This window comes from Camelina sativa, chromosome 9 (assembly GCF_030686135.1).
Source record: "Camelina sativa cultivar CO46 ecotype springtype chromosome 9, ASM3068613v1".
Lineage (NCBI taxonomy): Eukaryota > Viridiplantae > Streptophyta > Magnoliopsida > Brassicales > Brassicaceae > Camelina > Camelina sativa.
The window spans coordinates 5385973-5400470 of NC_141888.1; the positions used below are offsets into that span (position 1 = coordinate 5385973).

Genomic DNA, 14498 nt, shown 5'->3' on the forward strand with positions numbered 1-14498 from the left:
TCGCAAATGTGGTATCAATTGATTTTCCACCAAGATTCTTATAATGGATTATCAATCCAAAATGTACCAACTTCAACACTCAAATTAAGCCAACACGTATCAATTGATTTTCCACCAAGATTCTTATAATGGATTATCAATCCAAGATTCTTATAATTATTACTCTCGTTAAAATACACAATCATTTTTTTTTTTAATCTGAGGCGTTATGAAACAGAAATCAAATTCTCTACCCAAAAGAAAAAAAAAAATTAACGAGAGTAATAATTATTTCAACTCCCTTCCTTGACTTACAAAAACAGAGATCAAACCAAGGGAAGGAGTCATTTACTCCAAAAATGGAGCAAGAATTAACAAAACTAAAACTAGCAAAACAATATCTGAAAATAAACGAAGATAAAACTAACATCGGCATCTTTAGTGTTCAACTTATAAATATCTGTTGATTTCAGTTTTGAACACACGCATTAGAGCCCTTGTACAAGTTTCATCTACATTTCTTATGCATGATCTTAAGATAATGAGAAATGAATAAAACACTAAACTTGGTTAATTAAGTGACAATAATTTTGTTTCCGTTGTGGTTAGTGTTATTGTGGGTGCAGCTGGATTATGTAAGTTAGCACATTTTGATCATAAATTATTATCGAAATACTAAAATCTCCTAAATTTTAAAATCTACATCAATTCAAAAGACATTTTCTTTTATTTTAATAATAATAAGTTTTTATGAGTTGGAATAATAAGCATTACAACTGTGACTCTGCTTCAGGTGGGGGTGTCTAAAACATCTCACACAAGACTAACTGTCAAAACCTTGAAAACTGAAAACTCCAGCAAAAAATCTCCTATTGCGTCTACTTAACGAGGAGGAGACACAGGCGCATTAGCTTTCGCGAAACCGACCCACGCAACAACACCAATGGCTAGAATCACCCATCCCATCACATCATACTTTGCATCACTGTTTTTCTTATTCTTCACTACCTGTTTTGGGGAAAATACATCAACAACATGATATATCATGAGATTCAAACGTATCTTCTCATATTATCTTATACATTGGATGCACTCATCAAGTATTGAAAAAAGGAAATGTGATAAAAGATAATACCTTTGATGAGCTAGACGCTGCAGCAGGTTCAACAACACCCATTGGTTGTGAGCCTAGGCCATGTTTGTGAACCTCCGCGTGCAGTTGTGGAGCCTGTGCGTAGCATAAAATAGAAAAAGATTTGGTTAAAGAACAGAACTTTGAAATCAGGTTTAGAGGCAAAAAGCACAATTCAGCTGCAATGTTCCTATGAGGAAAACAATTTGCCTAAACTTAGCATAACAGAGAAGAACAGCTGCAATATTCCCTTTTACAAGTTTAGAGAGAAGAACTTCGATTAAAGAACAAAACTTTGAGATATTAGAGGCAAAATGAACATGAATTTAACTGGCTGATGGTTTCTACTGTATAAGGTAAAATATGGTACCTTGGCCGTCATTTCAAGTGATTTTAGGTAGTGTGGATTATCTGGTTGCTGTAAAGATCAAAGATACGTTTTTAGTATAATAATACCTCAGAAACCAAAAAAACAGGATCAGTATTAATCAACAATGATTCTGAATGGAAAAGCAAAATCTAACCTCATCCACAGCTTGTTGAAAGAAATGAGCAGCTAAGTCAAAATTTTGTTTAGCTTCAGTCTCATCAGGAGTCAAAAACGCGAACGAAGTGTATGCATTCCCGATACACCAAACCGCTTCATCTTTCTTTGGCTCAATCGACAAAGCCTCTTCAAACTTTGTTATGGCCTCTACACACACACACACACATAAAGAATAATCAAAATTCAAATGGTAAGCAATCCCTACATCATCAGAGAAGAATTTCAAGTTTCAGAACAACACTTCTAATCATAATTATATCCCTAAGCCGAAACCTAACTTTAGAAAGTGTAAAGAATCCTAAAACATCCGAGCCATTCGACACATTGAAGTAAGGACTAAAGAACATGATTACAAGTTCTTGAAACATTAACAACCATGTTCAAGAATCAAGATTCCTAAGCAGATTTGTTTAAGTGACTATATCAAATCATATTGGCATACATATGAGACGAAAGCAACCTAATGAAACTAAAAAAAAAAGCACCTTGAAGCATTTGCTTTGCATCTGAGATACTGTGAAACTGAGCTAACTCCAATAAAGCTCCTCCCCATCTCGTTAAGTTCTGCAAAAAATAAACACCACAACCATTGAATCACAAAGCAGAGATCAAAACCCTTGATTTTGATTTTGATTACATGAATCGGACAAGAACAAAACTAAATCTGAAATCTGAAATCATGAAGCGTAAGAGAGAAAACTAACATCGGCATCTGAAGGGTTAAGCTTGTAGGTCTCTTCTGCGTCTTTACGAATTTGTTCGAACAATAGCAACCTATCGAACTCAGCATCAGTATCCATGGCTTCTCAAAGCTTTCGTATTCCGTACAAAACTTCCCTTCTTCTTCTCTCTCTCTTAAACCTATTCGGCACAGAGAAAGAACAAATAGCGACACTACGAAACGCAGCGTTTCATATTGGGCTTATAATGGGCCTTTACATTGATGTAATACTTTTATTTGCTTGTAAAAGCCCAGATTCTTAACTTCGTGCCGTCTCAACTATTTATTACGAGACTGTTCGCAGTTTTAAGCAAATGTTAACTTTATTTAAATGTTTTATTTTCATCCCTTAAGTAGACTAATTATCGAATGACAATTAATCTGCCAAATATTTTGTCAGATTTTGTTCTAATAACTTATTGTATAGTTTTTGTTATATATGGAATAAAGTGTAAGATATAATTATGAATATTTCCTTAGTCTGCTTTCTGAGCTTGCAATGTGACTAATCTCACCTGCCACATGTAAAATCACAGATAGGAAACAATAATTTATTAAAAGAAGATAACAGGTTTGCAAAAAGGTGGAGAGCATCACATGAAAGAAGATTAATATGTTCCCCGAAACAATTAAAGAAAGCCATATCGTATAGTTAATAATAAAGTTATCGAATCAAACTAATATTTTAAAACATAAACGCATGTAATTGGATTTTAAAAGGTTCGAGAATTAGATACTAAAACAAGACTTGTTTTCAAATATCTAAATGGATAATGATAACACTTGGTTTGTTTTAATTACTTTAAAAATGTGCATGTTGTGTATATATGTTCCTAATTAAAGTTTGATGGTTAATCAACTACACCCGTTGAAGGTGGGTGATTAGAATCAATTACGGGAAAAAGTGATACTACAATTTAACTTAGTAATTACTAATAATGGTTATCACATGTGACCCATGCATGGTTTCTAAAAAGTAGTATTTATCGTGACATATATTGCAAAAATCGTTAATTTGGTTATATCATGTGGGATCATTTCTATGATAACAAATAATTATTTTCCTCGAAAATGTTTTATCACGATTCTACATATTACTTGTTATGTTAGCTAATCATTTAATTATTCGTATATTCGTATATGCTTTCTTTGTTAACTTACAATGTAGGCACGTGTATTATGAAGATTTTGAAACATATTTTGAGTACAGCGTTACAAACTTACAACTAGTTCAAATACCTATTATTATCATTTAATATAGTTAAAATAAAATATGGATGGGTGACTGTTTGTACCGGGAATTGCACAACACTAAATAAATATCGATTTTAGGGGAAAGAGTGAAGTTTGTTCTTTATTAACGATAAGGATGCGAGGTCGTCATTAAAACGAGCCAAGATCGTGCTCGTCAGTTCACAGGAGAACTGACAAGTGAGTCACGACGAGCTTGGAAGCTAACAGGAAATTGTACAGAAAATAACAACAATGTTTAGACGCAAAGTATTGCTCTCTGTGTATTGTTCGAAGGTCTGATCCCCCTTCTCCAATGAGTACTGTTTCTTTATATAGTAGACTGTAGACCGAGGGTTTTCTAGGGTTCCCACCGTGAATTCCCGAGATTGCCCTTTACGGATTATTAATATCTTTCATCTGATTTCGTCGGGCCAAAATCACAGAACTTATCTTGTTAGGCCGAGTGGCATATTGGGGCGCAGCCCATGTCCAACAATAGTCCCCCCCTTAGTCCGGAGAGCGGCAGTTTTTCTGCGATCAGCAGGCGTGCTTGAAATTCTGTTAATATGCCTGCTCGGCACAGATCGTCTTGGATTGCTTGTGAGATTGCTGATGATCGGCAATCAGCGAGACTCCACAGTTGGAGATCGGCACGGTGCTGATGATGTGGAATCGGACAGGAGTCACCGCAATGACTTAGACTTTGAGCGGGTTCGATCGATCTCGCTGGGCGTCGTTGAGGATCCCCGCACGAGAGAGTGATCTAGGTGAGATAAGCAGATTTAATGATTTTAGGGGGATCGAAGATCGGCCGACTGAGATAGGTTTTGAGAGAAACCGAGATGAATTGAGCGGTAGTAATGAGCTCGGCAGTGAGCTCGGCGAGATGAGCGGAGGTAATGAGCTCGGCGGTGAGCTCGGAGAGATGAGCGAAGGTAATGAGCTCGGTGAGATGAGCGGAGGTAATGAGCTCGGCGGCGAGCTCGGCGAGATGAGCTCGGCGAGATGAGCTCGGCGAGATGAGCTCGGCGGTGAGCTCGGCGAGATGAGCTCGGCGGTGAGCTCGGCGAGAATGAGATTTAGGTCAGCGAGATTGAGATTGAGGTCGCCACCGAGATTGAGGTCGGCGAGTGAATGAGGTCGCCACCGAGAGTGAGTTTGAGGTCACCATCGTGATTGAGGTCGGCGAGCGAGAGAGTGAGATTGAGGTCGGCGTGTGAGTGAGGTCGCCACCGACAGTGAGTTTGAGGTCGCCACCGAGAGTGATATTGAGGTCGACGCCGAGAGTGAGACTGAGGTCGACGCCGAGAGTGAGACTGAGGTCGGCGCCGAGAGTGAGACTGAGGTCGGCGCCAAGCTGGAGACTGGAGATCGGCACCAAACTTGAGAATGCAGGTCGGCACGAGGTAGAAGAGTGGATGTCTCCATCGAGAGTAGGACTCCACCGAGAATGAGAACGGAGGTTTCCACCGAGAATAAGAGAGTAGGTCTCCACTGAAAACAAGAGTAGAGGTCACCACCATGAATGAGAGTGGCAAACGCAAGGGAGGCAAACACAAGAGCGTCGAACGTGAGTGCGACGAGCGCGAGGGAGTCGAGCGTGAGGGTAGCGAGCGCGAGAGCATAAGTGAGCGGTGAGCATGAGGGCGGCGAGCGCGAGAGAATGAAGGCAGCAAGCTTGAGTGCGGCAAGCGTGAGGTAGGCAGGCGTGAGGGCGTCGAATGTGAGGGTAGCGAGTGCGAGAGCGTGAGTGAGCGGCGAGAAGAACGGGATCGGCACCAATGAGCTCCGCGTTAGTGAAGTCGGGTTTCCTACGAGCGAGACGTTAGCTCGGCATGTGGAGATTGGCGCCGAGATCGACGTGTCGAGAGAATCTGAGATCGACTCGAGAGATCCGCGTGCTGGATTTACAGATGAAGGCGGCGAGCTAAGTCGAGATGGGTTGAGTGGCGAGCTCGGCGGAAAGCGCCATATCTCTTCTCGTGGGAGTGATGAGGTTGCTGATCGGCAGTTTGCGGTCACCGCGGGTTTAAGAGGAGATGAGCTCGGCATAAGGGAAATAGAGGTCGATGAGGAAGGACTCGGGGTCGGCACTAATGAGCTCGGCGGTGGTGAAGTCGGAGGTCGCCGCACAGAGTTCGTCAGTTCGAGCTCGGCGAGATCGAAGGTGGCTTCCGGTTCCTCTCTCGGGGTTGGCTCTGGTATCGCGACTGGCTCTCGGGAGGTCGGCATATGTCGAGTGCAAATCGTCAGATCGGCGAGATCCGATGGTGTTGACGCCGACCACGGGATTCTCATAGCGAGTGAAGACGACAGTGGTTCCGACGATGGCAATGCCGATCTGATGATGGGAGGCCGGCCCAAGGCAAGATCCGGGAATGTGGTTGATGAAAGAAATGTCGAGGTTGGCCTTGTAAGGATCGAAGGGTGGTGCGACGAGGTCGGCATTGATGAGCTCGGCAATAGAAGTGACGAGCTCGACAATGGTGATGAGGTTGGCATTGACGAGCCTGGAAATGATGAGATCGGCAATGGGGAGCTTTGCGTAGCGATTGCCGATCTTTTCGGGAGACGGTCGATGAGCTGGAGTTCGATGTGCCTTCTAATGCCGATCTGGGGATAGAAGATTGATTGTCTGTGCATGATTCTTGTGCCGAGCGTGGCTTTATGTTATTTTATTTTGAATCTATGCCGAGCATTGCTTGTTTTTGTTAGTTGCTACTTTGAACTTGTGCCGAGCATGACCTTTTGTTGGTTGTGTTATTTTGAACTTGTTTGCTCTTTGATTATGGAATAAAATTGTGTTCTTCCTATCTTTGGTATCGAGTTGTACTTTACGGTGCAAGACGTCTCTTGGCTTATCCTATTACGTGTGTCGAATACCAAATGTTTAGGGTGGTAATCGAGATGAGCTCGTCATACCTTTTAGGTGCGGCCTTAGTGTCCGGCTTACCCTGTGTGTGCCACGAGGTCGGCAAGAGAGTGCGAGTGAGAACTCGGTTTATACAAACTTAACCGCCTGCTAGCTGAATGCGATCTGGGTCGGCTTATTTTGTGCGGATTATTTCACCGCTGCATCCATGAGGAACGCGATTTAAATCGCTGAGACGGACTCGTTCAAGAGAGCTCGTTTTGGTTTTGAAGTGTTCAAACTTTTGTTTTTATTTTTTTGGTATAGCTGTGCCTTTTGACGGGCTGCCTACGTACCCTTAGAAAGGGATCAAGCCATTCGTAGTTCATATTACAGAGGGAGAGCTCGGTAGTACGAGCGTTCTTTTTTTTTTTTTTTTTTTTTTTTTTTTTTGGCCCAAGGCGCCTTGTTATTCTTCGATTTGGCTGAGTTCCACGACCGGTTATCTTAATGGATGGTTTGACCATGCGTCTTTCTCTTTTTCTATCTCGATGTACTTATTAGCCCGGTGCAGTGCGTCATCGAGAGTCAGAGGCTCGTATATGATAATATCGTCCTTGAGGTGAGACCCATATGCGAGAGCATTTCGGAGAGCGGAGATCGCAGTATCGTCTGCAATGGCGAGCTTTGAAACAACCTTCTTGAATCGTTCCATGAACTCTCTGAGCGATTCGTCGTCCTCTTGGTACATCGTCCAGAGATCGGCGTTAGAAGCTCCCTTTATCATAAAGGTCGAGTGGTGTTGTAGGAAAGCAGCGGTGAGCTCGTAGTAGCTATCTATAGAATTGGCTTCAAGACGAGAAAACCAACTTAGTGCGTCAAGGGCTAAGTTTTCCACAAACATCTGACAGCATCCGGCATCATATTCTTCAGGACTAAAGTTTGCTTGGTTGATTGCAATACTCATCGATGTTAAGAAAGGTTTTGGGTCAGTTAGCCCGTTGTACGGAATGAACTTGAACTTGTTGATGTAACAAACGCGAACGCTAGAGATTCTTGTCGTGAAGGGTGAGCGTTGAGCCTCTTCGAGCACCTTCTCCAAGTTGGAGGCAGCGCTTGTTGCTCGATGTATCTTGGCCGAGATGTACTTTACGATCTCTTCGAGTCGCTGGATTTTTAAATCCTTGTAATCTTTCAGGTTGTCTCGCGGATGGTGGTGTAACAGTGTTGGAGTCGGCTGGCTCCTACTACGCTTGCTACGACGGTGGGTTTGATCTTGTTCGGCGGGCGCCGCGTCTCTGGTGTGGTCGTTGAAGGATCCTTCGATGATGGACGTCAGTTGGCGTCTGTGACTCTCTGAGCGTTCTTCGACTGGCGGTGATAGGGGTGGTAGTGTGTCTAGGTCGGCAGGATAGCTTTTGTGTCGACGATCGTGCCTTCTTTGCTGGAGTCTGTTAATTTGGTCCTGCAATGCTTCTTGCGCCGCCGTGATTGCTTCTAGCCGTTTGTTTGTTCGCACCTCCTGACCGTTGAGTCGATCGAGTATGACTTGCATCAGGTCGTCGAGTCTGCTCCTTTGGACAGACAAAGCATTGGGGAGAGCGGTAGCGTTAGTGAGAGTGGCGCTGGGGAGAGCGGCAGCATCGGGGAGAGCGGCAGCGCTGGTAAGAGCAGCGCTGAGGAGAGCGGTGGCGTTAGTTACCAGCTGGTCGGCGACAGGTCCGGCTGCAGCAGTTGTAAGAGGCTCGAAGGGCGCGTCGGGCGCTGGTGGAGGTGTCGTGCTCGGCAAAGAGCCTTCAGCTGAGACGGTTGAAGGGGGTAGAGGTGGTACGGTTCATGTTCTCGTGCGCCCCCATCGCTGCTCTATCGGTTGCTTCGTTGCTTTGTTGAGATCGTCGCTAGGGTTCGTCATGGATCTTGAAACTTCGAGGAAGTGAGAACCGTCGGTATTGATTCGTCAAAAAGAAACGCTCTACTCTGGCCCCACGGTGGGCGCCAATTGTTTGTACCGGGAATTGCACACACTAAATAAATATCGATTTTAGGAGAAAGAGTGAAGTTTGTTCTTTATTAACGATAAGGATGCGAGGTCGTCACTAAAACGAGCCAAGATCGTGCTCGTCAGTTCACAGGAGAACTAACAAGTGAGTCACGACGAGCTTGGAAGCTAACAGGAAATTGTACAGAAAATAACAACAATGTTTAGACGCAAAGTATTGCTCTCTGTGTATTGTTTGAGGGTCTGATCCCCCTTCTCCAATGAGTACTGTTTCTTTATATAGTAGACTGTAGACCGAGGGTTTTCTAGGGTTCCCACCGTGAATTCCCGAGATTGCCCTTTACGGATTATTAATGTCTTTCATCTGATTTCGTCGGACCAAAATCACAGAACTTATCTTGTTGGGCCGAGTGGCATATTGGGGCGCAGTCCATGTCCAACAGTGACTGATTCTAATAAGAAGTTGGGTACAATAATTTAAAAAACTAAAATCTCTTTTCAAAATCTATTTAAATAAATCAAGTAAGATTTTAGATCATTTTTTGAAGTAATTTTAATAGTATTTCAATATAAACTTTGTAATTTCCCTACCAAAACAAAAAGTTTTGTAATTTTAATTTTTCTTTAACATGAATATTTACTCGTAAATGTTCATCTAGTCCAAAACATCAAATTTTAGTTAGTATATCATCAAATCGTGATCAATAGAGTGTAAAAAAAAAGTTCATAAAATGTCAAAACTCTACAAATGTGATAATGACTTTAACATTATTTGTATTATGGTATTGATTACAACAAGAGTGAATATAGACGTTTTGATCAGATTTTGTGCAAGTAAAGGAAGACATGATCTTTGTGTAACAACCAATTGAATTTTTTGAAATATAATTATAAATTTTTTTGAGAGAAGCGACAGGTTATCCCACAAATATATGTAATTCTATATCTAGCCAAAAACATTTGTATATGGTATCTATTTAACCAGGTTAGAGGTACCCTTCATAATTTAAATTCATAGTAAATATAATTATAGTATCTAAAGAAATGTAATTTTATCTCAAAGATATGAAATATGAGTGTCAAATATGAGCTTCAATTTACATTGAAAAATAAGTATTTACAAAATGCATTTGCAAAGATAATTAAACAAAATTTATGTCAAATTATAGAAAAAAATATAAACTTTTATATATCTGAATTTTAGAAAATAAATTTACATTTATAGATAATTTTATGAAATTTGCCATTTTTTTTACAATTTGAGAAAGTCAAATGGAAGAAAGATCCCACAATAGCTTTGAAGTAAACTAAAACTGATATCGAGATAACATGACAAGTTGAGACAAACCCAAACCAAAATGAAAGACAACTGCAAAACAATCATTGTTGCAATTAAAAATAAGAATAAGAGATAAATGATATCGAAACAAATGATGTGGTGTTTTCATTCACTATAATGTAGAATCAAAATTCATTTTAAAGATGTGAATATTTTTGGGAACCTTTACAACGAAAATGCATTAATAAAAAATTCATTAAAAATGTTAAGATATGTTTAGATAGAATTAATATAAAATTTTAATATGTCACTCATTGAATATCCCTGCTGGATAAATATCTAAAAAAACCCTACTCACTCTCTTTTATTTTATTAGATTTTCTAGCTAAAAGCATAATGTTTAAGAAATCATAAATGTTTTTATTTTTATATAAAAATATTATTAAATATTTATTCAAAAAATAACTAATAGAAAAAAGACTGGCAAAATACAAATGACCATACATGCTAGATTAAAATAAATAATATATTGAAATTTGATAAAAATATTATAAAAATGGAACAAACATGAAAAAACGGAAATATCTTATAGTTTGAGACAAAGTGAGTATCAAAAAAATCATTCGAATTTTGTCCAAAAAAAAAAAATATCTACGACAAAACAAAACAACAAAAAGTTGTTATCACAAAGAAACAAACAAACAAACAAAGAAAAAATCAAATACCAACAAAACAACCAAGAGAAAACTTACAGAAATTCCCAAAAATTTAATAATCCTCACAGTCCAGTGTTAAAAAAATTATATTTCATACCAAACCTATCTATAGTCTTGTAACCATTAAAGGTGGATATTTATTTACTCGAAAATGTCCATAATCTGATTTTGGTTAGGACAACATTTAATTTTATCTTAATTATTCAGGTACATTCAATACACGTTAAAGAAAAAAGAAAAAAAAAAAAACATTAGTATAAAGTATCTGAACTGAACACGAATATGCTAAAAAATATGTCTGTCGAAAAAGAAAAATATCTACGACAAACAAATCAACAAATTAAAAAAAAAAAAATCTAATATACAAGTGGTAGTTTTGTCAACTAAATCGGACGGTGGAGAATGAGTCCAGCTATAGGTAGAAAAAACTGGATCCAAAGTTTGAGCTTTCAAACTGGAAAGCTACTGAGGCAATGACGCGTGTTCGATACGGCAATGGCAAAACAACGTAATTAAGCGAAAAAACAAAGGGCTCTTTGGGTAAAGAGAGTTCTGATAAAATACAGATCCAAATCCAACCATTGAGAGGACCATTTCTTCTTCATTCTCCTCTCCTCTCTCTGACGTGTTGTTTCCTTCTTCGGTTTCTCATCCTCACGTCCGCCCTTATTTTCTGGAAACGAAGAAGCAACTCAAAAGGTCTGTAATCTCTCTTCTCTCTTCTCTCTCGAGATTTATCTTTCTGTATAATCCCTAAATCTAGTGTTTAAGATTCTGCTCCTAAATCTCGTTTTTGTAAATCTACCGATCAGTTTTTTTTTAGATGATGGATTTGAAATTTGATGGGAGTTTGTGTGTTCAGTTGATGATTAGGGTTTTGAGATTTGAAATTTCGATTTGATTGTTTATTCGCTTTTGAATTTGATATGGATTTGTTCGGTGGTTTTTGTTTTTTTTTTGTTTTTGTCTCGGCTAGATTTACGAATTATGGACAGTTTCTGGCAATTGGGTGATGAGTTACGAGGTCAGACGAGAGCAACAGAGGATCACAAATGGTCCACTGTTGCAACGAAGCTAGCTGAGCAAACTAGGATGAAAGGGGAGAGGATGAACAATCTTGATCTTTCCAAAGGCTACACTGAGTTCAGGCCTAATAATGACAACAAGTTTAGTTTCCAGGACAGCAACAACAATCTCAACTTCAACATGTTGAACTTGGATGGCAAATTTGGTGATCCCATGATGGGTAAAGCTTCTTCGATGCAAGGGAATGTTTACAATATGAATACTGTTTTCCAGAAGAATGATTTCAAAAGTGGAGGTAACAATGTGAAAATCCACAAGTATAGTGGTAATGTTGTTGCTAACAAGGAGATGAGCAACAACAAACACAGCAACAACAACAATAATGATAATGGGAATATGATGAATTTGGCTGTTGACAAGAGGTTTAAGACCTTGCCTGCTTCGGAGACGCTTCCAAGGAACGAAGTTCTTGGTGGTTACATCTTTGTTTGCAACAATGATACTATGCAGGAGGATATGAAACGTCACCTCTTCGGTAAGTTCCAATATGCTTTCTCAGTGTTTTACTGAAATTCAGACTGCAAGTAAATATTTTGTTTTGCTAACTCTGCATTTCGTATAAATGTTGTTTGATTTGTCAGGTTTACCTCCAAGATACAGAGACTCTGTTCGAGCAATAACCCCTGGATTGCCTCTGTTTCTTTACAACTACACTACTCACCAGCTTCATGGTATCTTTGAGGTTGGTTCTCGTGCTTCTTCTTCTGTCGTAACAATGGTTTTTTTGATTCTACCATTTACTAAATTATTCCATGTCATGATTCCTGGTTCAGGCAACAACTTTTGGAGGTACTAATATTGATGCTACTGCTTGGGAAGACAAAAAGTGCAAAGGAGAGTCAAGGTTCCCGGCTCAGGTGAAACTTAAAATCACAATGATATTCATTGTTTTAGTCTTTATTTGAATATCTTGTACCAATTAAAACTTTTTTGCTCTTAAATCGTAACAGGTAAGGATCAGAGTGAGGAAAATCTGCAAAGCCTTGGAAGAGGACTCCTTCAGGCCAGTTCTTCACCACTATGATGGTCCAAAATTCCGCCTGGAGCTCTCTGTTCCTGAGGTGCGTGTTGTGAATGTCAAAAACTAGAAAAATAAGTGCATAAATAATGATTGAATAGTTACATCTTATTACAAAAGAAAGCAGTCCTCGTTGAACGGTGATAGTGACCTTCTTCAAAACAAAAAGTAGATATTGTGTTTCATCATGTGGAATTGGAACCTGGAACTGGAAGTAAATCATTTAAGCTTTTGTAGAAGCATTATAATCATCACCTGATATAACTAATGATCCTTTACATATAGAGCTTTTATTGAGACTGGATTATGTGTTGACTGTGATGTTTGTTGCAGACATTGGATCTGCTAGACCTCTGCGAACAAGCCGGTTCTGCATAAGCCGAAACAATCAACCTTTGCAATGCCACGTTGCGTAGGGGTGAGGGGGGGTTTTGTATGAAATCTATCTATATATATGTATTACCATAAGAGCGTAAGCTTTTGGGATTTAGTTAAAGAGTCGGATCCAAATGTATGTTTACTAAGAAGGGATGAGAGTAAGTGTGGTCTTAAGGCAAGCAAAAGGGCGAAGAGGCTCTGCCGAATAAGCGACTACTCTCATTCGTGTCGTGTCTGATGTGTGAGTGTGTATCTGTGTTTGTGAGAGATTCAATACTCTTTTGAAACAAGGATCTATGTAGAAGAATATAGAGAGAAAGAGAGACTATAAAAACACAGCCAAAAAAAATGCTGTGAGCTACCTGTTTGTGTTTCCTTGTGTAAGGAGAAAACAAATTGTCCTAAATGACAAGTTTAACATTTGAGTATATTAGTCATGATCTGACTGTACGATCTAACTTAGTTAGTGATAATGTCAAAATGGGTCTACCCGGTCCGTTTAATGATATACCATTATACCCCTTTAGACCCGTTTAGATCCTTGCCATTTATCTTTGTTGTTTTTTATAGTGCCCATTTAGGCGCGTTTAAGTTTTTTTTTTCAAACTTTTAAAAATTTATTAATAATTAATAAAATTTTACTATGTCCAAAGCGAGAATTATAGAATTCCTGTGTTTAATTTGGGGTGTTTCAAAGTGAGAATAATACAAGCAAATGAACGGAGAAGAAGATTATTTATGGTATGTATTCGATTTGGGTTATAGACAATGAACGAATCCCCCAAATTTTTCATGGGTATATTCGATAGATTCTATTTTGTGATTTTGATAATCGGAGAGTGACGGTGGTGCAAGATTCGCTGGAATTAGAAGAGAAAAAAAATTGAGAAAAAGATATTTTTTTGTTAAAAGTACAGATTAAATCGATTTTGCCCAGAAAGTTAGAAACCTTATTAACTAAGTGTATCAAACGTTGTCGTTTTTCTTTTAGATTTCAGAAAAAATTAATAATCAGGCTACACATTTAATATTAACTTAAACCAGTTAGCAATCGGGCTTAAATGGGTAGATTCGTTAAATTCTTTTTGTTTTTTAAATAGATTCGGGTATAAAGATAGTATACGAAGCCCGTTAAAGTCTACGGATTTAATGCCCAGTTTAACATCACTAAACTAGCGTAGTAGTCCATAGTCAGTGTAGCTAGCCTAAAACCGGGTTGGTTGTTAGTTGATTTTGCTGCTAGTATGGTTGGAAATTATTTTTGGAAAATAACAAAATTGTACGTGGTTAAAAAGTATTGATTTTCTATTATAAGTTTTATTTAAATCACCAATTTTAGTAGATTTTTTTAATTCTAATTACAAAGTTTTATTGACTGAACCAATTTGAACATGTTTTAAATGTTTTAACCGAACATGATTAATGGATTAAGTCTTGGATTAATAATCTATATTGAATCTATCGACAATCTGATTAGAGATAAGTAATAGAGAATTAACCTTGTGAATTCGTTTTTCTCAATACATTTCATTACGTGTCTAAATAGAAAATTTATGATT

The 14498-nt window shown here is 38.8% G+C and overlaps 2 protein-coding genes across 2 annotated transcripts; one reads left to right on the forward strand and one right to left on the reverse strand.

Moving 5' to 3' along the window:
• Positions 1-685: 685 nt before the first annotated feature.
• On the reverse strand, positions 686-2704 carry LOC104710525 (mitochondrial import receptor subunit TOM20-3). Its single transcript, XM_010427144.3, has 6 exons — positions 2363-2704; positions 2144-2222; positions 1636-1805; positions 1482-1529; positions 1115-1207; positions 686-987 (listed from the first exon to the last, which is right to left on the reverse strand). Exons 1-6 carry the CDS (start codon positions 2456-2458, stop codon positions 862-864), a joined length of 612 nt encoding a protein of 203 aa, XP_010425446.1. The 5' UTR covers positions 2459-2704; the 3' UTR covers positions 686-861.
• An 8204-nt stretch (positions 2705-10908) lies between these two features.
• LOC104710526 (DCD domain-containing protein NRP-A) lies at positions 10909-13367 on the forward strand. The gene is made up of 6 exons (XM_010427146.2): positions 10909-11156; positions 11434-12018; positions 12125-12225; positions 12317-12400; positions 12494-12604; positions 12895-13367. The coding sequence occupies exons 2-6, from the start codon at positions 11445-11447 to the stop codon at positions 12937-12939; spliced, it is 915 nt and encodes a 304-aa protein (XP_010425448.1). The 5' UTR covers positions 10909-11156; positions 11434-11444; the 3' UTR covers positions 12940-13367.
• The last annotated feature ends 1131 nt before the right edge of the window (positions 13368-14498 follow it).